Raw genomic sequence first — 22,978 nt, forward strand, 5'->3', positions numbered from 1 at the left:
ACAAGAAATCTTCAGGGATAATTATGTAATGTCTCTTTTCTCTTCTTCCAGCCAAGTTGTGTAACAGTCATCTAGGCCAGAGGTTACCAGCATTTAGCCCAGTACAGAGTGATCTTTGCCACCACTCTGTCAAGTCAAAATCTAGAGCTGTAGCACCTGAAACCTCTGCCTCCTGTAGAAGACAGATCTTGGTTATAGGCCTGTCCAGACAGCTGGTCTTGGTTTTGATGAGTACCTGCTGCAGAAATCCTCTTCTGTCTGCAAAGACTTGGATGACTATTCCCACGATCTGAGTTTTGAGGTGCTGTGTTATCAACTATAAGCACAATGCCTCCTGGAAGGGAATTGTGTTTTATATGTGACCATTTCTGATGTTCCTGTAACTGCAGTAAGTACTTCCTGATCCACCATTTCCAAAGCAGGTTTGATGTGTATTAGACCTGCTTCCATCTAAGATGAACAAAAAAGGCTTTCTTTTGGAACTCTTGGTGGTAAGGATAGTGAGGTCTTCAGAAGCAACAGATAGTTTGATGATAGTGCTTCCAAATTATTGGGATTGGTGGATGCTTTAGTAATTGGACAACCACAGATAATAGGCTCTACTTCGCAAAAGACTGTGTGGAAACTTTCTTCATCAAGATTCTGTACCTTTGGTGGAATTGAGAACCTTTATTACTGACTTAATTAATCTCTCCCGTATTCCTTCATATTGTGAACCAACCAGGGGTTAAAATCCACTTAACTCCTTTCTGAAGAAGGACATCACTGATCTGTGAATAGTTCCACTTCTCAATAGCTTCTCTCAACTTGTGCTCAGTTCCAACAAAGTTTGTCGCATATTCAGAGCGCTGTACAGACCTGTCCATGTCTTGTGTAAAACGTTGAAGTGCATTACAAAGGAATCTGTGTCTAAGGAAGATGTCACCAAGATGTAAATAGCTCATGTAACTAGACAGGTAAATATGACACTGTACCTCATTGTTGTACTCCTTCCAGTAGTCCATTTACAGTCCACCCCATAAGGTCCATATTGACACTGCAAATCTTTTGCAATAGCTCCAATGCTTTAGACACATTTGCCCCTATCAGCAGCTCAATTTCCAAATCAGTCTGTGGCAAATGGACATGTCTTGGGCGAGACCATTCCTGGAGATCCCTACTGTCACTGAGTGTTCCCTCTGTAGACAGGCATACTTCCCTGTGTATAGATATTGGGTAGTTCAAAATAGTTTTCAATATCTAAGTCAGCCACTTCCAATCCTGAAACAATATAGCTACTCACAACCTTTCTCTTGACCCATCATGCGCATGAGAATGCGTGCTGTTTTTTCCCGTGAGGTTGAGCTTGTTCATGAGGCCCACTGTGCAGAACGTTACTGTACTTCCTTGATCTTGGAAAGCTTAAGTAACCACTGTCTTGTTACCTTTCTCAGACTTGATTAGTACTGGAATTATGGGACGTTTACAGTTATGATGGCCAGCCCCTGTTAGACCACTGGATGCCAGGACGTTTGTCTGCTGTGTCTGATTCTTTCACGGCTTGTTTTGATTCTGCACCTTTTCATTAGAGTGAATATGAAGGGTGCTGGGATGCTTGCCACTGCATACTTTGCATGAAAGATGCTTCCTGCAATCCTTGCTGATGTGCCCTGTACACAACAGCCACAGCAGAGACCATTTTCCTTTAGGAAGGCAAGTTTCTCACTATGGGAGTTTTTCTCCAGCCGAGGGCACAAATCCAGTCAGTGTTCACCTTCGCAGAATTGAATGATCTCTATTGTCATTATACATAGGTACAATGAAACTCTGTTTGGATTCCTCTCAGGCAATTAAATAAAGCGGTAGATAAAAACAAGGCAGTAATAGAAAAGCAGTATTATATAGATAAGTAGCAGAAAATAAGTTGCAGCAGCACCAGAATATCACAGTAATGCACAAAGTGCTGTTAGTGCAAGTATTTGAGTCTTTGGGTGTGCATGTGTGTGCTCACAGTTTCAGTCATTGTTCTGTGGGAGTGGTGTGATGGAGGCCCCAGCTCTGGGATAGAAGCTGTTCCTCAGTCTATTTGTTCTGGCTTTTAGTGTCCTGAACCTTGTGCTGGATGGCAGCGGGTCAAACGGGGAGTGGCCAGGGTGTGTGGTGTCTCTGGTTATGCTGATTGCTTTCCTCCTGAGTCTGCTGGAATAGATGGTGTCCAGTCCGGGGAGCTCCATCCCGACAATTCGCTGGGCCGCCTTTACCACGCGATGCAGGTCTTCTCGCTCAGCGGCTGTGCAGCTAGCATACCACACGGTGGCGCTGTTGGTCAGGATGGTTTCAATTGCACTTCTGTAGAATTTAAGCAACAGCTTTTGTGGGAGTTTGGCCTGTTTCAGCTTTCTGAGGAAGAAGAATCTTTGTTATGCCTTTTTTTACAAGCAGCGAGGTGTTGGTGGTCATGTCAGTTGTTTTGACAACAAAATTCCAAGGAACTTCAGGTTTTCCACACTTTCCACTACCTCTCCATGTATATGGAGGGGGGTGTGCACTCTGTCCTTTGATCTCCTGAAGTCAATGATCATCTCTTTTGTTTCAGAAGTGTTAAGGACCAGGTCGTTGTCCTTGCACCACTCCCATCAGATGATCCACCTCAAGCCTGTAGGACGTTTCATCCTCGTCCGAGATCAGGCCAACCACTGTGGTATTGTCTGCAAATTTAATTATGGTGTTGGAGGTGTAGATGGAGGTGCAGTTGTGTGAAGAGTGTGTAGAGCATAGGGCTCAGCACACATCCCTGCGGGGTGCCTAGTTTTAAGATGAGGGTGTTGGAGGTGTGCTTACCAATTCTGACTTGCTGTAATCAGTCTGTGAGAAAGTTCATGGCCCATGAGCACAGGGAGAAACCAAGGCTAAGAGTGTTCAGTTTGCTTACCAGTTTATGTGGGATGACTGTGTTAAATGCAGAACTGAAGTCCACAAATACCATCCTCACATAAGTGTTCAGTTCATCTAAGTGAGCCAGAGCAATATGGAGGGCTGTTGTGATTGCATCCTCTGTGGAGTGGTTTGCCCGGTAGGCAAACTGGTGTTTGTCCAAATCAGGTGAACATGTACTTGACGAAACCATTTTCCTTCTGTTAGTTCTGTGTTCAATTTTAGCTTAACTTCTCACAGTGGCTACGGTAGTGGCAAATCTGCTTCCGTCAGCCTTAGAATGAAGTTGTAACTTAATTTTGTTCATACCTTTGCTAATTGCTGGTGATGGAGCACCCTGTATATTCTCAAATACTGAGTCTATGGCAATATTTACTTGTCTTTCAATAAAAACCACATCAGTGAAAGTAGTCTTACAGTTGCACCTTTCTTGCAGTTTATCCATTTCCATTTATCCCTCAGCATATAGGGTAACTTTTACAACATTTGGCATATTGGCAAGCATGTTCAGCTCACACGCAAGCAGCACTTCTTTTATGGCATTGCAACCACCTCTAATAAAAAATACTGTAATCTTGAAGAGCTTTCATCTCTTCAGATTTGATAGATACCCAAGAAAGAGCCTTTTACATGTAGGCAGATGCAACTTTCTATTCATTACCAAAATGTTCCTGTAGTAAAGCCGTTTTTAGTATTCTGTAGCAACTGCTGACAGGTTCTCTTGGGCGACCTCTAGTGTTACATCCAAGGAAATTGGCAGTCGCTATGGCTATCAGTCTTTCCTTCAAGCAACACACATCAAAGTTGCTGGTGAACGCAGCAGGCCAGGCGGCATCTCTAGGAAAAGGTACAGTCGACCTTTTCGTCAGGAAGGGTCCCGGCCTGAAACGTCGACTGTACCTCTCCTGGAGATGCTGCCTGGCCTGCTGCATTCACCAGCAACTTTGATGTGTGTTGCTTGAATCTCCAGCATCTGCAGAATTCCTCGTGTTTGAGTCTTTCCTTCAACACTATTTTCAAAGGCCTTCATGAGTGTGTGATACTGCAATGGATCACCATAGAAGATTTGAATCTTGCTTTTAGGCAAGGATGAAATGTGTTGTTATTGTGTCAATAAGTTTGTTATTTCACTTTGTTTCTGCTTAATATCAATGATACCATTTTGACGTGTGTCGTCTGAAATGAGTGTTTCCATGCTGTGAGTGAATGTTCCCATGAACCCTTTGAGCTGTTGGATATGACATTGGTTCAGAGTGCCTCATTAGCGTAAGTGGAGAGTAAACACCCTGAACTACCCCTTGGGGGGGGGGGTCTTGTTCATGTATCCTAAACAATGGAGGAACAAATGAATGAATAAGGACATTGATTGTTTTTTGTTTTTCTCTGTGCTTTTCAGTATAGGAACTCACACCACAGGAATGTCGTGCTGGAGCACTTTCAACACTTGCCACCCTTAAAGTCTTTAGCTATATACGCCACATTTTCTTCCTGCAACTTAAGCTGCTCCTTCATTTTCTGTAGATGCTCTTTCCTTCTGCATAGTCATTCTTTCCTTTCTCCATAGCTGCTCCTCATGCTCTTGCAGTGTATGTTTGTCCTTCTATAATCATTGATGTGTGATTAATGCAGCTAAATCGACCTCTGCTCTACTGTGTGCAGAGGAGGTATTAGAGTCCAAAAATATTCTTCCTGTAGCAGAGTTTCAAGCACTGACATTTGACATGCTGTCATTCAATTTCACATCATCTTGTGGGTCATCTGACAAAATATGCCTTGGAATTTGAGGAACCTCATGCGATGGAAGGGGAGACACCTATTCACTCGTGTTCCTTTCTCCTGATTGAGCAACTCACAATTAACTCTGTTCACCCACAGCACATTTGCAAAATGCACCAGCAATATTCTGTTAAATAAACCTAGGTAACAAACAAACTGCACATCCACAGCACTTGAACTAGACCAAACCGACAGTGTTCCCTTCAAAAGACAGCAACTGGGACAATATTTAACACTTCAATAAAACAAAGCAATGAATCCTCAGGGAAGCACTATGCAATCGAGCAATGGACCACGATGTGTGGGCAGCACTGACCATTCAGAACTGTTCAAACCACAAATACACCAGCATGAATCAACTAAAGGTCGTTTATAATCCTACCGCAAGCTACTCTTGTTTTGCCAACGTGTCCGAGGCAATCCTTTGCCGTAAATTGGTGTTCGTTTGGTACAACTACTTTTTTTGTTGACAAAATTTGGCGGTTACTTGAAAACAAACCAAAACCACTGAGAGACTAAGCAAGGGAGTTGACACTGAAGGACGCATTCCAAGTAACTTGAGTTCCAAGTCGATCCTTCATTACGAAACCAGCAGCAATGATCTTAGAATATTAGACATTCACAGAACAAAAATTAGCAAAATAATGAAATGGGTGGAATAAGTGTAATTAGCGATCAGCAAAAAAATAATCACCACGGCTCACTCCCTCTCAACTAAACTAATTAGGGCAAAGCATAAATACGTGATTATGCTTCTACAAATGACTAACGCAGAATAAACACAAAGTACAATACAGACAGACCGAAAATAGATACATGGATCCTAAAGAGGGATGCTGTTGAGGTAGCAACTTCAGAAGATAATCCTCTGGCGTAGAGGGTTATGCCTGTGATGGAGGTGGCTAAGTCTACAACCATCTGCAGCCTCTTGATCAGAATCAAGTTTAATATCACTGTGCAAAAATAGAAACTTAAAAGTAGTGAGGTTGTGTTCATGGGTTCAATGTCCATTTAGAAATCAGATGGCAGAGGGGAAGAAGCTGTTCCTGAATGGCTGAGTGTGTGCCTTCAGGGTTCTGATCCTCCTTCCTGATGGTAACAATAAGAAGGGCTCATCTCCTGGGTGGTGGGGGTCCTTAATGATGGATGCCATGTTTTGAGGCACTGCTCCTTTAAGATGCCTTGGATACTATGGAGGCTGGTACGTGGTGGAGCTGACTAATTCTACAACTCTGCAGCTTACTTTGATTCTGTGCAGTAGCCCCTCTCTCTCCCCCCCCCCCATACCAGTTGGTGATGCAGCCTGGGATGGAGGCTCCAGTGTGCAGGATGTGATGCAACAGCCTGAACGCTCCCCAATGTATATCTGTCGAGTTTTTGGTGACATGCCATATCTCCTCAGACTCCTGATGAAGTATAGTTATTGCCATGTCTTCAAGTTACCAGTTCTCACTGATTGAGGTGTGTGGATAAGGAAGTCAAGTACGCGGATCCTGAAGCTTGATGGTGAGTTTGACTGGGATAATTGTGTTGAATGCTGTGATTGAAGATGCGTCAGGCTACTGTTCAGGTGGTCCACAGCAGAGTGAAAATCCAGAAAATTGAGTTGCATGTGCTGCAAGAAATACATTTTTCTCTGCTGAGAAAACCTTGCTTTTCATTATTGGTTCACCCACTGACTGTATCTTTTGTATGAACTCTTGTATCTTGTATTTCTCATCTCTTTACTGATGTGAATAAAGCCCAGGTTGCATTAATTTTAACCACATGATAAAAAGTTCTCAAGTCATCAGGGTCATAGGGAAGTACAGCAAAGAAACAGGCCCTTTGGCCCATCTAGTCAATGCCAAAACCATTTAAACTGTCTATTCCCATCGACCTGCACTGGGACTGTGGCCCTCCATATCTGTACTATCTGAGTAGCTATCCAAACTTCCCTTAAACGTTGAAATCAAACTCGTATGTACCACTTGTGCTGGCAGCTCATTCCACACTCTCACGACCCACTGAGTGAAGTTTCCCCTCATGTTACCCTTAAACTTTTCACCTTTCACTTTTGACCTGTGGTTGTAGTCCCACACAGCTGCAGTGGAAAAAGCCTGTTTGCATTTACCCTATGTATACTTCTATCAAATCTCCTCTCAATCTACTACACTCTAAGAATACAGTCCTAATCTAGTCAATCTGTCCTTATAACTCAGATCCTATGGACCCGGCATCATCCTTGTAAATTTCCTCTGTACTCTTAATCTTTTTTACATTTTTCCTGTAGGTAAGTGACCAAAACTGCATACATTAGTCTCATCAATGTATTATCAAACTTCAACATAACGTCTGATCTTCTGTACTCAATACATTGAATTATGAAGGCCAGTGTGTCAAAAGCTATCTTTTCTTCTGTAGTGGGTCTAGTTACCATCCTCCGGGTCAAAACTAAACATGGTGAAGCAGCTTTTAGTTACCATGCCCCACATATCTAGAACAACCTTCCAGATGATCTGAACTCTGCCCCAACTTTAAGATCTTTTAAATCAGGGCTTAAAACTTTTCTTTTTGCTGTAGCTTTTTATTAGAATCTCCTACACTGTAACTTTTTCTACTTCATTTTTATGTGATTTTTATTCTCTTTATATTGTTTGAAATTTGTTTGAGTTCTCTATCTTGTTTTATGTACAGCACTTTGAACAGCCTTGTGTTCATATAAATTTGCCTTGCCTTTCCTTTATGACCCAATCCGGTCTGTGATGCCACTTTCAATGAATTATGGACCTGTATTCTCAGTTCCCTTTGTTCTACCACTGTCCTCAGTGCCCTATTGTTCATGTGTAAGACTTACCCTGGTTGATCCTACAGAGTGCAAAACTTTGCACTTGTCAGCTTATCAAGAGGTCTGGTCAAATCCGGGTGCCCCCTCCTCACACAGAGAGCGGTGGGTGCGTGGAATGCACTGCCTGCGAAGGTAGTAGAGGCAGATACAGTAGGGACTTTAAAGAGACTCTTAGGTACATCAATTTAGAAAAGTAGAGGGCTATGTGGTAAGGAAATTCTAGGCAACTTCTAGAGTAGGCTCCAGGTGGGCAGCTCGTAGGCTGAAGGGCCTATAATGTGCTGTAGATTTCTATGTTGCTATGCCATTTTTCAGCCCATTTTTCCCACTAATACAGATCACTCTGCAAGCCATGAAAGCCGCTTTCACTGTCCACTACATACCCAATCTTGCTGTCATCCACAAATTTGCTGATCTAGTTAACCACATCATCATCCAGGTTGTTGATATAGATGATAAACCACAAAGGACCCAGCAGTGATCCCTGCGGCACACTACTAGTCACAGGCCTCCAGATAGAGAGGCAATCCTCTACTACCATTCTCTGGTTTCTCCCACAAATAGATAATGTCTAATCCAGTCTACTGTCTCATCCTGAATACCAAGCGACTGAACCTTCTTGAGCAGACTCCCATGTGGGACCTTGTCAAATGCCTTACTAAAGTCCATGTAGACAGCATCCATCGCCTTGCCATCATCCACTTTCCTAGTAACATCTTCGAAAAACTCTACTAGATTGGTTAGACATGACCTACCATGCAGGAAGCGATGCCTACTATCCTTAATCAGTTCATGTCTATCCAAATACTTGTATATCCGGCCCCTTAGATTACCTTCCAATAACTTTATCACAAATAATTTCCTGGTTTCTGTTTAGAGCTGTATTTAAACAGCGGAACAACATTGGCTATCCTCCAATCCTCTGGTACCTCTGCTGTTGCTAAGGATGTTTTAAATATCTCTGCTAGGGCCCCAGCAATTTCTGCACTTGCCTGCTGTCGGGTACAAGGGAACACCTTATCAGGCCCTGGGGATTTAGCCACCCTGATTTGCCAGGGTAGCAACTACCACCTTCTCTGTAATCTGTACAAGGTCAATGAAGTTGTTGCTGCTTTGCCTCACTTCTGTAGACTCTGTATCCGTCTCCGAGTAAATACAGATGTAAAGCATACATTTCAGATTTCCCTCAACTGTTTTTGGCTCCACACATCGATTACTGTTCTGGTCTTCCAGAGAACCAATTTTGTCCCTTGTAATCCTTTTGCTCTTAACATATCTGTAGAATCCCTTGCTATTCAACTTCTCCTTGTCTGTTAGGGCAACCTCATGCCCTTTAGGTCTCCTGATTTTCTTTTTAAGTGTTCTCTTGCATTTCTTGTACTCCATATGCAACTCGTTTGTTCCTACTTGCCTTTCCCTGCTATGCACCTCCTTTTTTTTCTCTTAACCTGGGCTTCAATTTCTCTTGAAAATAATGTTCCCTACACATGTTATCTTTACCTTTTATATTCTGACAGACACGTACAAGCTTTGTACTTGCAACATTTCATTTTTGAACACTTCCCACTTTCCAAGTACATCTTTGCCAGAGAAGTGTGTCCCAATCCACACTTGCCAGATCATTTCTGATACCATCAAAATTGGCCTTTCTCCAATTTACGTAATCAACCTGCGGACCAGAGCTATCGTTTTGCATATTTACTTTGAAGCTAGTGGCATTGTGACCACTAGATGCAAAGTGTTCCCCTACACAAACTTCTGTCATCTGCCCTGTCTCATTTCCTAATAGCAAATGCAGTATTACATGCTCTCATTGGAACTTCTGTATACTGATTAAGGAAATTTCCCCGAACGCATTTGATAAACCATCCCATTTAGTCCTTTTACTGTATGGGATTCCCAGTCAATATGTGGAAAGTCAAAATCGCGTGCTATAACAACTTTGTGTTTCTTGCAACAGGTTGTGATCTCTTTACTAATTTGTTCCTCTAAATCCCTAGGACTGTTGGTGGACTGTAGTGTACTCCCACTAATGTAGTCAAACATTTCTTGTTTCTCACTTCCACCCATGATGCCTCACTAGATGAGCTCTCCAGTCTGTCCTGATGGAGCGCTGCCGTGACATTTTCCCTGACTAGTAATGGCACCCCTCCTCCCCTAATCCCTCCCGCTCTGTCACGTCTAAAACAACGGAACCTTGGAATATTGAGCTGCCAGTCCTGCCCCTCCCATAGCCAAGTCTCACTAATGGCTACATCGTCATGATTCCAGATGCTGATCCATGCCCTGAGCTCACCCGCCTTTCCTACTGTACCTCTTGCATTGAAATATAAGCAGCTCAAGACAGTAGTTGCACCATGTTTAACCTTTTGATTACTGACTTTGTCTGAGACCTTACTAACATCTGCCTCCACAACCTCTCCACTAACTGTTCTGGCACACTGGTTCCCATCCCCCTGCAACTCTAGTTTAAACCCTATTGGGCAGCATAAACAAACCCTTCCTGCTATGATATTAGTCCCTCTCCAGTTAAGCTGGCAACTGTCCCTTCTTCCCTAGAAGAGAGCCCAATGATCCAAAAATCCTATGCTCTCTCTCCTATACCAACTGCTTAGCCATGTGTTAAACTGTATAATCTTCCTAGTTCTAGCCACGCTAGTACGTGGCACAGGTAGGAATCCTGAGATTACAACCCTGGAGGTTCTTTCCCTTTAACTTAGCACCAAACTCCCCATGCAGAACCTCCTCACCCATTCTACCCATGTCATTGGTACCTACTTGGACCACGACCTCTGGCTGTTCACCCTCCCACGTAAGAATGCTGAGGATCTGATCAGTGGACCTGATTGAAATCACCTCCTCTCAAACTTCTGTTGTTCGGATTGGTCACTGGTCAGAGCTCAACTACAGTCAATGGCAGGAATGATCTATTTTTTTCCCCCTTTCTCTGTGCTTTATGCCATCTGTTTTTCTCCATCCTCACACCTCACCACATTTTTTGACTAACCCTATGTTATACAATTGGAAAAAATCAGCAGATCACCAGTATTATCTGTGTGACAGATGACACGGTGTCCAGGTAGAATCAAAACTGACTCAGCTATATGTATGAATACAATTACACACTAAAGTGCATTAAATATGAGTAGCTTTTTAAAATTGATTTGTGATTAATGAATTTAAAAAAACCATGATTGTTAAACCTCAGCTGTTTCTTTCCAGTCTGGTCACATGACCAGACCCCTCTGGCCAACCGCTCACTCTCAGTATTCTGAATTAAAAGCTGGTGCAAGGTATAATTTTGGTATATTGCCATATTTTTGTCCCTCAATATTTGTCCAGATTCTTTACTGTAGACGTATGCAGAATTTCTCTGTATTTTAAAGGGTATTTTTAATTTAATTTTTTTTCTTCCTGATTTGGAGTCCATGAAAGTTTCTTTTAAAAAGAAATCATCTGTTGGCCACTTGGCCATCCTGCTGCCATTACTCAGAACCAGAGATTACTTGCAGATAGCAGGAGATTTATTGCAACATCAGAAAATAGGAAATCCATAATTCTGAGTTTGTTCAATAGTTGTGTGTGCATTGAGTGCTCTCCCTTTTTGAAGTCCAAATGTCATCTGGAGCAATTTGCTGTCTGGTATCATTTGTGAACTTTTCCAACTTGCCTTCCTATCTTTTGCTGTGTTTCTTTGTTTCCCTAATTTTACGTACTCCATTACATTTGTAAGCATAAAATTCAAAAAACTTGGCACTGGAGGATTAAAAAAAAACTTCAATGCCCGAGCACTCTACAACAAAAAAAAAGCTATGATTTTTCTTGAAGGTGCTGGAATGTTGGTTCTGCTGAGAAATAAAGGCCACAATTAAAATGCTTCTTTTTTGTTTTTTTTAAAAAAAAATGCAGCTGGAGAAGATTTATGATCCTAACAATGCAGAAGATGATATGGTGGAAATGGAAGAAGAACGACTAAGAATGAGAGAACATGTTATGACAGAGGTACAGGATAAGTACACAAGTAGTGTTGTATAGTCTCTTTGAACTTACTTTAAAGAAGGGACATATCTGATGCTAATGGTGAAACTAAACGTGATTTATTATTTTCAATATTATGAAATTAATAAATGGAGTCTGATCTTGTTCAAATGGTTTTGGAGTTTTTTGATTAATTTAAAATATGATTGTTTTAAATGTAAGCTTGCATTGAAGAAAGCTTTATTATTAAAACATTTTCCAGTACTATTTTGTATTGGTATTTATTTAGCTCCATGCTATATCTCACATGAGTTTAGATCGTTATTCTCTGTATAAGGAATATCAGCTTAAACTTTCCTCAGACAGAATGGCAATTCTAATTTGTCCATCTACCACTTCCTTGATACTGTGACTAATTGTGTGCTAATGATGTACTTAAAATGCCTCCAAATAGGCACAAGGAAGAGTGAACTTGGGTTCTTCTGATTAGCTTTATCAACAACTCTTTGACCCTAATTTGAGTTCTAAACTGTAATGTACAGTTCTATCTATCATCAAGGATTCTGCTTCAGGCTCCTGTATCTGCCCCTACCTCAACCTGACTCCTACTGACACTTGCAGTAGATCTTTATCCATGCTTTTGTAAGGTCTAGCATTTGCCATTACTTTTACCAGTTTTGCTGCATGTGTCCATCATACATAATAACACCAGTTGTTCATCACTTATTTATGTGGTTTGAGATTGTTTGAACGCATTCCAACCTGGGCTGATTTATTCTGCGCTCAGCAGAGGATACAAGCTCCTGGTCTTCCAAATACTCCAAGGTCATAATTTGGACAACTCCATTTTGTCTCCTCCCATGCATGGTTTTGTTCTCTTACTCTTATCTTTGGGGTCTCTACACCAACATTTGTTATAGAGTTGTCAGCTTCATTAGTCCTGTTTTCGGAGACTTTGCCTCATTTTTATTAATGTGTCTTCAACTTTTTAAAATTCATCAGCTTTATGTTTGGCTTGCTTGTCCTTGTCTATAGGAAAATGACTATCTATTTTAAACATATTCTTTCTATATTTTTTTTTAAGTGTTGGGATACCATGCAATTGCCTAGTGTTGGCATAGCAACACCTGGGGGCTGCACAATGACACAAACAACATATTTCACTGAACATGTGGCATATAAAAGTTGATTTTTAAAAATCTTTAATCGCGTTGCTAAAAAGACAGCTTTATTTCTTTTTCAGATTGATACAAACAAGGACCGATTGATTTCAGCTGATGAATTTTTAACGGCTTCTGAAAAGAAGGAATTTGCAGAAGCAGACCCTTGGGAGGTGAGTGGCACTGTGAGATAAATGGCAAAGGATCTTCTGTGCAAAGTCTACAACTCAGTGCTGTTAGGGATATACAGTATTTGTGACTACAATTCATGAAATACATCCCAGTTGTGGCGAGGTACGCAGCATGAGATTATTACAGTATATTTTTCATTGCTGAATCAATTATGTATTTCAGTAGTTGACACTTTTTCTGTAAAATTATATTTAAGCTTTGTGCTTTTTGCTGGTGAAGGTATTATTGGAAGGACATTGTGGAGGTGTATGGTTTAATTACCTGACTTTTTAAACTCTGGAGATGGAGCAAGTCAGAATAGGGACTTGTTTTTATTGTCACCTATTAATCCATATTATCTTGTTATTTCTAATATACCAGCAATTACAGTACTGTGCAAAACCCTTAAGCACTCTGGATTTTTTTTTTAAATTTTATTTTTATTTGGATAAGGAATTCACAATTATCATGTACTTTTTTCACACATATAACCTTTTCCATTTTTTTATATGTATAAAACTACAATTATTTATACATTCTTAAGTACACATTGAGATGATATAAAAGGAAAATAAACATTTAAATAGATAATTATGTACTGTGGTAAATCTAACCTATTAGGCTAAGTAATGAAATTAGTTGTTAAGAAAAATGGTAATAATAGTTTCCATACAACCCTTCTGGACCATTTCCACTGGTCCAAAATGTTGCATACGAGCCTATATACCAACCATTGTAGGTGTTTATATCCCAATTTGTTCGTGCGTGTTCCTGCCCGCAGACATAATTATCCAATCCCTATGTACTTATTTACTTAATTTTTTCATTTTTTTTATCCCTTTCCCAAATCTTTCCCTTTACTTGTGTTAATTCTCTATTTTCCAAAAAAAAACAACAAACATTTAGACTAGGGGTGCTTACGTTAGTAATATTACTGTGTTGATGAGAAGAGCAATATAGATCATTAGGAGAGTCATCTAAAGTCTGCTCGCATTGGGGTTATATATTCAATCCATTTATTCCAGATTTGATAAAATGTTTCTTTTTGAGTTCTCAGGGAGTAAGTCAACTTTTCCATTTTAAATATTTCCAAGATAATTTCGTACCAATCTTCTAATGTAGGTGGTATTGGTTTTAGCCATTTTCTAGTGATTGATTTCTTACTTGCCGCTAAGAGGGCCTGCAGCAACTTTATATCTTCCTTCTGTTCAAGGAACAATACATGCCCCAAATAGAGCGTCTCAAAGTTCAGAGGTATCTGGGACCTAAGTACCTTAACTAATGTTCTATGAATACCTTCCCAAAATAGACTTAATTTAGGGCAATCCCAGAAAATATGAAAATGATTTGCCTCCTTGGAGCCGCACCTTCTCCAACACATCACATTTGTATCTTTATATTTTTCCTGATATGGGGTCTTGAAGTATCTTATAATGTTTTTCCAACAATGTTCTCTCCAAGTCAAAGAATTAGTCGAGGACCATTGAAAGCTGCAGATTGTACAGCTTTCACTGTATCCCATAAAGTCACTGGTGATGTTTCTCCCGTGTCATTAAGGTCTAGATATTCTTTGATTTCTCCCCTTAATCTCTCCATTACTTTTGGGTTATTAAGTATATGTGAGTTTAGCCTCCATAGTGTTTTCCTCATTTTCCTTTGCACTCTGGATTTTTTAAATTTAAATTTTGTTTTGGATGTTTAGTTTTTGTCTCTGCATTACTGTGTCAGTATAAAGAATAAATTTTAGATCTCCAAACACTTGTATTCAAACAAAATGTTAGGGAAATTTTTGTATTTCATTAAAGAAAGTAATATCTTAATTAATAGACCACTTCTTAAATAAAAACTTGATTACTTTCTGGGTATAGTGCCAGTCCATGTTTAATCAAAGAAAACTAACGGGATGCTAATGATCAATGATATAACAAGTTGAATGAACTAAACTGATGAACTGAAACAGAAATGGGTGCAGAAGGAATCAAACTGGGCGAAGAACAACCAAACTAAAAGGTGAGGGTGTGGCAGATGTGACAGTTTAACCTACAAATCATCTATTCTTCAACCATGGCAAGAGTGAGCACAGCAACAAGACACAAGGTGTTCATCTGGCATCAGCAAGGCCTTTCCCAAGCAGAAATTTCATGGCAGACTGGAGTTTTAAAATGTGCTGTTCAAGATCTTCTGAGGAAGCATGAAGAAATGTGCAATGTTGAGGACCAGAAATGCAGTGGTCGGCCATAGAAGCTGAGTGCAGTAGAAGAGAGGTGTATATCAAACTGACATCCCTTCTAAATTGGAAGAAGTCCTGCACTGCTATCAGCTCTCAACTCTCAGAAACCACTGGAACCCAAGTACACCCCTCTATAGTCTGGAGAAATTTTGTCAGAAGTCTTCATGGAAGCGTTGCTGCCTAAAAGCCATTCCTCCAAAGTGGAAACAAAGCCAGGGGACTCACTTATGCACATAAACACAAGAGTTGTGGTGCTGAACAATGGCAGCAGTGCTCTGGACTGACGAGTCAAAATCTGAAATCTGAAACAGGAGGCAATTTGTCCGTAGAATAGCTGGAGAGAACTACATGGACGAGTGTCTTCATCCAATAGTGAAGCACAGTGGAGGTTCTGTGCAGATTTGGGACTGCATTTCTGCAAATGGAGTTGGTGATCTGGTCAAAAGTAATGGAATCCTCAATGCTGATAAGTACAAACAGATTCTCATTCATCATGCAATACCATCAGATCAGTCCTAGCTTCTGCAGCAGAACAATGAGCCAAACACACAGCCAAGGTACTAAAGAACTATCTTCAATGAAAAGAAGAACAAGGAGTTCCACAACAGAGCCCTGATCTCAACATCATCTCGGTGGTTTAGGATTAACTGAAGCAAGTGAGACAATTGAAGTCTGCCGAAGAACTGTGGCAAGTTCCCCAAGATACTTGGAACAACCTTCCAGTCGATTTCCTTGGAAAACTGCACAGCAGTGTACTTAAGAGAATTGATGTAGCTTTAAAGGCAAAAGGTGGTCACACCAAAGATTGATTTGGTTTAGTATTTTTACTGTTCTTTATAGTATTTTTTTTGACATTCAGAAACTTTTCATTATTTTTGAAAGCATCTTCACTTTGCAAAATTTTTTTTCTACATGTGCCCTTGACTTTTGCACAGTACTGCAGTTTTGAACTTGAGGCATAATTGGTAATTCTTAGCTCTTTCTCGCCCATCAGTATGAAATACTGACAGGTTAAGGGTGCTTGCTAAATTGACTCAATCATTGTCAAACAGCACAGAAACAGGCCTTTTGGCGTAACCATCTAAGCTGGTGATTGGCCCATATTCCCCTAAATCTTTTCCTATCAAAGTACCTGCCCTTTTAAATGTGTCAATGAAGCGGCTTCAACCACTTCCTCTGATAGCTGCTTCTATGTATAGACCACCATCTAAGTGGAAAAAGTTGACCCCCAAGTTCCATTATATCTTTCCCCATCACCTTAAACATGCCTTGAGTTCTTGATTTCTCAACTTGGGTTGGGGGGGGGAGGTGAAGTGTGTGCATTCATTCTATGTACACATCTATGAGATTAACTCTCATTCTCCTGCCCATTAATTAATGAAGTCCGAGCATGCTCAACTTCTCTCTGCAGCTTAGTCCCTCAATTCCTGGTCTCATCCTCATCAATCCTTTCTTTATTCTTTTAAGCTGAATGGCACATTTCCTGTAAATAGAGTAATGAAAGCTGAAAGCAATATTCCAAGTGCTACTTCATCAACATCTTGAACAACTGCAAAATAACATCCCAACTTCTTAAACAATGCTTTGACTGATGAAGGCCAGCATACTGCCTTCTCCATTCTGCCTACCCGTGATGTCACTTCTTAGGAAATCATGTACTTTTATCTTCAGGTCCTTCTGTTCTACAACACACCTCAGGACCCTACCATTCATTGTGAAAATCCTACCCTGGTTTGACTTCCCAAAAATGTAACACCTTGCATTCACCTGAAGTAAAGTCCATTTGCTATTCCTTGGCCTCAGCTGCTTGAGATACTGGTGTAATTCTTGATGACCACCTTCATTACCTATGGCTCCACCTATTTTAATGTCAACTACAGACTTGCTCATCATGCCTTGTACATTTCCTTCCAAATTGTTGAAGTGGATGACAGTGGGCCTACTTCTGACCCTTGAGATACACCACTTGTCACAGGCCTCCAGAACAAACTTTCACCATTGTGAACATAAGGAACAACACCTTGTATTCTGTCTGGGTAGTCTCCAACCTGATGGCATGAACATTGACTTCTCTAACTTCCATTAATGCCTCACCTCCCCTTTGTCCTTCCCTCCTTCCCTCCTTCCCTCCTTCCCTCCTTCCCTCCTTCCCTCCTTCCCTCCTTCCCTCCTTCCCTCCTTCCCTCCATGTTTTTTTCCCCTCTCTCCTTATTCTCCCTCTGTCCCTCTCACTATACTCCTTGCCCATCCTCTGGGCTTCCCCCCTCCCCCTTTCTTTCTCGCTAGGCTTCCTGTCCCATGATCCTCTCATATCCCTTCTGCCAATCACCTGTCCAGCTCTTGGCTCCATCCCTCCCCCTCCTGTCTTCTCCTATCATTTTGGATCTCCCCCTCCCCCTCCCACTTTCAAATCTCTTACTATCTCTTTCAGTTAGTCCTGACGAAGGGTCTCGGCCCGAAACGTCGACTCTACCTTTTCCTAGAGATGTTGCCTGGCCTATTGCGTTCACCAGCAATTTTTGTGTGTTGCTTGAAATTCCAGCATCTGTAGATTTCCTCGTGTTTGTGCTTTCACCATTGTGCCTTCTGGTGCTTTTATTGTGTCTTGTCCTGTAGACTCTAGATGAACAGGAGATTTATTCAGAAGATGAGCTGCAAGAGTTTGAGAGGCGACTGACGAAGCAGGAGAATGAACTGAAGATGAAATCAGATGATCTACTAAAGCAGCGGGAGGAGTTACAGCTTCAACAAGATCAGCTCCAGGCTGAGAAGTTAGAATTACAACAGGTACAAACCCCACGTTTTTTGAGTTAGAGATTCTCTTTCTACGCTTAACTGCAGCACAAGAAACTGGTAACTAGTGTATATTATAGAATTAAATGTTCCTTCAAACCCAAAGAGAGAGCAGGGACAACACTACTAAACTCATATTAAAGCACATTGTCTAAATATTAAGTGGTAAATATTTCCAGGCCAAGTTTGTACAGATTTCATTTTGAAAAGCCAGAACAGTCGATTCAAATTAATTACTGGGGGAGAGTATGTTAAAATGTTATCCAACACCCTGTTAACTCAATGTACAAAGGAATCGTGCTTTCAGTCTTCTAATTTTTGTTTCCCTTTTTACTATTAAATTCAAAAGGCTGTACAGCAACTGGAACAAAAGAAACAAGCACAGCATGCTGCTCCTCCAGAAGGACCAAATGGGGAACTTCAGTTTCATCCTGGTTGGTGGTTTGCTGATTCAGACCGTTCATTGATTAATACTTTGCATAATGACACAGCTCAATTCATTTTCATAATCATTCTTGTAGCTATTTGAGTTTATTAAGCTATGCATGATTTTCCTTTAATCTTATTACTAACACCAAATTATTTTAGATTCAAGATTGTTGTAATTCTTTAGTGCACAGGTGTAAAGGGGAGTGAAATGATTGTTACTCTGGATTAGATGCGGCATAAAAGACACAATAAGCCTAGAGAATGCAAAGAACACAATAAATATAAATGCATAAGATTAGCTTGTATACATAGACTGAAACTTAGAAGGAAAGCAACATTAAGTATACTTTAGTAGATCAGTTGTGTTCAGAAACAGCATCACAATGATGAGACTAAGTATTGTGGAAGAGAAAAGTAATTTGCTATTCAGATGCACAAATTATTAATAGTTGGTGCTAAAGTACAAAAAATTAAAAAGGCAAAGGGAACACTGATCATTACTCCAATCCCATTACTCTATGAGATTGGAATTCAAGAGGGAAGTGATTTTTTTTGCCTCATTTACATGAATCTGGTCCGGGTTCATCTGGAGTACTGCATCCTGTCTTGGGACCAGCAGCTTAGTGAGGAAATATTGCTTTGCCAGGGAATAATGCAGATTTATTTGAAATATATCAAGGCTTTTGGAATTATGTGGACAAATTGTATCAACTTGGCTTACATTCATTTGAGTTTGGAATGTTTTCCTGTGACCAATTTGAATTTGCTTTTGAAGTGACAATAGCTTGAATACAGGGATACTGCTTTTTCTGCTGGGGTGAGCAAGATTATGGGGTCACCACTTGAGTTAGACCAATGTGAATTTAAAAACAGGAAGCACTGGAAAATTTCCAAGATTTAATTATTTGTGAAGAAGTTAATATGGCAGAATGTAAAATAAGAATATCAATTTAGTAAACATGAGGAAGTCTGCAGATGCTGGAAATTCAAGCAACACACACAAAATGCTGGTGGAACGCAGCGGGCCAGGCAGCATCTATATGAAGAAGTACAGTGGACGTTTCGGGCCGAGACCCTTCATCAGGACTAACTGAAAGAAGAGATAGTAAGAGATTTGAGAGGGGGAGGGGGTGATCTGAAATGAGAGGAGAAGACAGAAGGGGGAGTGATGAAGCTAAGAGCTGGTATTATACATTTTTTTTTGCTTGCTTGTTTGTTGATTTCGTAGCCAAGATAGATTTTAGGACCTATAATGTAAGCATAGCATTTTCCTGAAGTGTTAGTTTCTTGTCTCATGTTAGTTGTGCTGAATGTTTATTTCTTACAGGTATGGAGCAAGCTGCCCCTCCAGGTCATCAGCCATCACAAGACCTAAACCAGCCAGCTGCAGTTGGACAGGATCAGCCTCATCAATAGCCTTGCGTACAGTATTTGTGTTATTACAGGCATTCTTGGGTCCAAATGATCACAAATCCAATCCGATATTTTCTGCCACTGATTAATCGTGTTAGTTTTATGCTATGTGAAGACCACTGTTTTGTAAGCATTTTGTTCAAGGTGACTACTGAAAACTCTTGTGCAGATATTTCTCAGAGAAAGGTGGTTTCCCTCTGGTGTTTGAGCAGTATTGAACTGAATTTCACGTTAAACTGCACTCCGCCCCCAACCAGTGATCTGACATGAACTTGCAAATTAAATCTATTTGAGCAGCTGTGGGGAATTTTAAATTTTGTTATATGTCTAGTTGTTTCTTTCGTTGGGAGAATAGGATGGTTCTGTGGGATAGGATTAAAGTTTGTGTATTGCATTTCATTATAGTATATAAATGGGAAATTTGGAGCTCCTTTTTTTGAGATTTGCAGTAGTATAGATGTTCATCTTGCATGTTAGAAATTGGGTTAGCGATTATGGAGAGCAGCCACATTACTAGCCCTATCCTATCCACTCTACTGTGCAGCGGCAGTTGCATTTTTCCAGCTAGGATTCCCCTCTTGAGAATCTTCATTATTGTAGCTATAGAGGCCAAAGCTAATGCATTACTTAACAAACTTGCTGCTAGCAAGGTTGACAATGATTACTGCGGAATCCTTGCACATGGACCATTAATGTTTTGTTGGGGGATGACAGACCAAAAATATAGCAGGAATATTTAAATACATATATTTTCTACTCTGTTTTAAAGATCTTGTCACTTGTTCTGTTGATAGGCTTCAGAGAATTATAAGAAATAATGCTCAAAATAATGTTCAAAAATGGAATACTTCAGCATTGTTTTTTAAAGTCCACTCTTAGTGAAGGTCCATCGATGCCATCACTACTCTGCCATTGTAAAGAGATCTGTAAAAACGTATTCTGAGATCATTTTCTTTCCATGGGATTTCTCAGACTGAATATGAATGATATCCAAATCACTTGATAGTCGAAACGTTCTGTTAGATTTATATGAATTACCGAATAGCAGTTGCAGATTGTGTCTGCCACCACATATTAATTTATAAAATATTAGTATCTTAAAAAGATAGGTCATTAGTCACAAAGAAATTATACTAACTGCTCAGTGTTGAATACAGATGCTTTAAATTTGTGTTGCCTGTAAGTGTGAATTTGAAACAATTTTAAATTCTAGCAGTTCATACATATTAAAGGACACCGTTATTGATTTTTAAATTATCACTCCAGATAACTTAACTGTTTTCTCCAAATTCTATGTATGGTTCTTTTTAAAGCCACATTACTATCGATCTATCTATCTCTCTCTCTATCTATCTATCTCTCTATCTCTCTATCTCACTCTCTACTCTCTCTCTTCCTCCTCTCTCTCTCTCTCTCTCTCTCTCTCTCTCTCTCTCTCTCTCTCTCTCTCTCTCTCTCATACATATATATCAAAAAAAATTTCAGGAATTTTGAATTAAGAATCATCCAATCATTCTCTGATTCTGCTTTGTTGTACTTCAGAACACATAGAATGGTCACTGTATGTATGGTAACATTGGTTAATCTGTGTGCAGCAAGGCCTATGCTGTTTGTAAAGACGACGATAATTTTAACCTAGAATTACTTGTCGTGTGAATATGCAAGTATACAAACATTAAGCACCACGTGTTCCTTGCATTTTATTGTATGTATACTTTTGAATGGATAATGATGAAGCTATTAAGCATTACAGATTGATTTAAAAAATATTTTAACATTTTCAGCCTTCTCTAATTCAAGAAGCTGACGCCATTTGTATTGTAAAATAATGGTTGAATTAATCTTTTTGAAGTTGTATAGTAATGTGGTGCATTGAACTGCAAGTGCACTTTACCTTAATCTGGAGAGCATGGATTTGCACAAATTCCTCTTTCAACATGCTGATGTAGCTGTGCTAATCAGAGGTCATATCAGATGGAGTCCAGGTACTCTACTGCTAGGAGAAATGGGAATGAATCTACTCTTGGCATATTTGTTAGATATTAGCAGAACCCTTGGAAGCTCATTTTCCTCAGCAGCATTGCTATACAGTAACCAGGGCAAAATATTTTTTATATTTTAAAATTACTATTTGTTATCAAACCATCTTGCATGGTTAGAAGTAATTACTGAAACACCTTAAAGCTGGGAACATTGTGGGCAAGAATTTACAAGTCCTGTGGATAATAGAGGGATATATAAATTTTACAAAAAGGCAATTGAATTCAGAGTTTCGCATCTGTCTATTGAATTGTTTTAGTAGTGTTGACACCACAAAGCTATCCTTACCATAAACACTAGTTGGCACTGTTTCTTGCCACACTCACTGATGGTAAAAATGCACAATGCCTTAGAAATAGATCCAGAGGTCCTCTTGAATGTCTTACTGTGAAAACATATATCTGCAGCATATTGCATAAGGTTTTCATTGTATTGATGTTGTACCTAATCTGGAATGCTTAAAAGTAGAATGTTAAAACTAGGCCTGAGATAAGCATCCCAGTATGACACTATTAACCTTATTGAAATAAAAATTCATTTAAATTAAAAGGAAGCAACTGTGACCTGGGGTAGAAATTAATTCATTGTATTGCATTTCTGTTGAATCGTTTCATTGTTTGCTTCTTTACCCTGTTCTGCCAAGGAAAACTCTACTACGGCCATAGGTATGAATATTCCATTGAAATTTAATTAAGTTCATTGTCTTTGCCCTGGATAGTTCTGTAAATATATTTTAAAATATGCCACGGTTTTATTTTTAGTTGAATATTATACTGGTTTCCTTGCAGTGGAATTTTCTTTGAGAAAAAATTTTGGTTTTCTGAATTTCTGCAAGTTGGTTTATAAAAGAGATGCATTTAAACATAAAGCGAAGAATTTAACTTCTGTTATGCTTCCATTTTGTTGATATGAATTAAGAGTTAACCTTGTATGTTGCGCACTAATGCAAAAACTAGCATTTTAAGGCAAAGTGAAGCCCAGAGCAATGGAGCCAAGTTCTGGAGCCTAACCACATCCAGTTGATGATGTTGATTAACTAAGAACTTGTGGTAAGAAACAGTTACCTAAACATCATCATCTCCAATCATAGTAGACTCCAATACACAAGATCAAGCATCAGAATTGAAATACTTCCAAAAGTCAGTCACATAGCATGGAAATTGGTCTTTTGGCCCAAATCCTCCATGTCGGTTTTCAGCTAGTCCCATATGTCCGTGATTGGGCCATACCCTTCTAAAGTTGAGTGAA

General features: G+C 39.9%; 1 protein-coding gene across 1 annotated transcript in view; it reads left to right on the forward strand.

Annotated features, from left to right (window-relative positions):
* The window catches only part of LOC134353694 (nucleobindin-2-like), a 56,517-nt gene extending 35,379 nt beyond the window's left edge, over positions 1-21,138 (forward strand). Inside the window, exons 9-13 of the mRNA XM_063061946.1 lie at positions 11,426-11,518; positions 12,738-12,827; positions 17,672-17,842; positions 18,198-18,282; positions 19,605-21,138. Of these exons, the coding sequence (XP_062918016.1) occupies positions 11,426-11,518; positions 12,738-12,827; positions 17,672-17,842; positions 18,198-18,282; positions 19,605-19,693 (528 nt within the window). The 3' untranslated portion in view covers positions 19,694-21,138. The remainder of the gene's footprint in view (positions 1-11,425; positions 11,519-12,737; positions 12,828-17,671; positions 17,843-18,197; positions 18,283-19,604) is intronic.
* Positions 21,139-22,978: the final 1,840 nt, after the last annotated feature.

The sequence above is a fragment of the Mobula hypostoma genome, chromosome 11, assembly GCF_963921235.1.
Source record: "Mobula hypostoma chromosome 11, sMobHyp1.1, whole genome shotgun sequence".
Lineage (NCBI taxonomy): Eukaryota > Metazoa > Chordata > Chondrichthyes > Myliobatiformes > Myliobatidae > Mobula > Mobula hypostoma.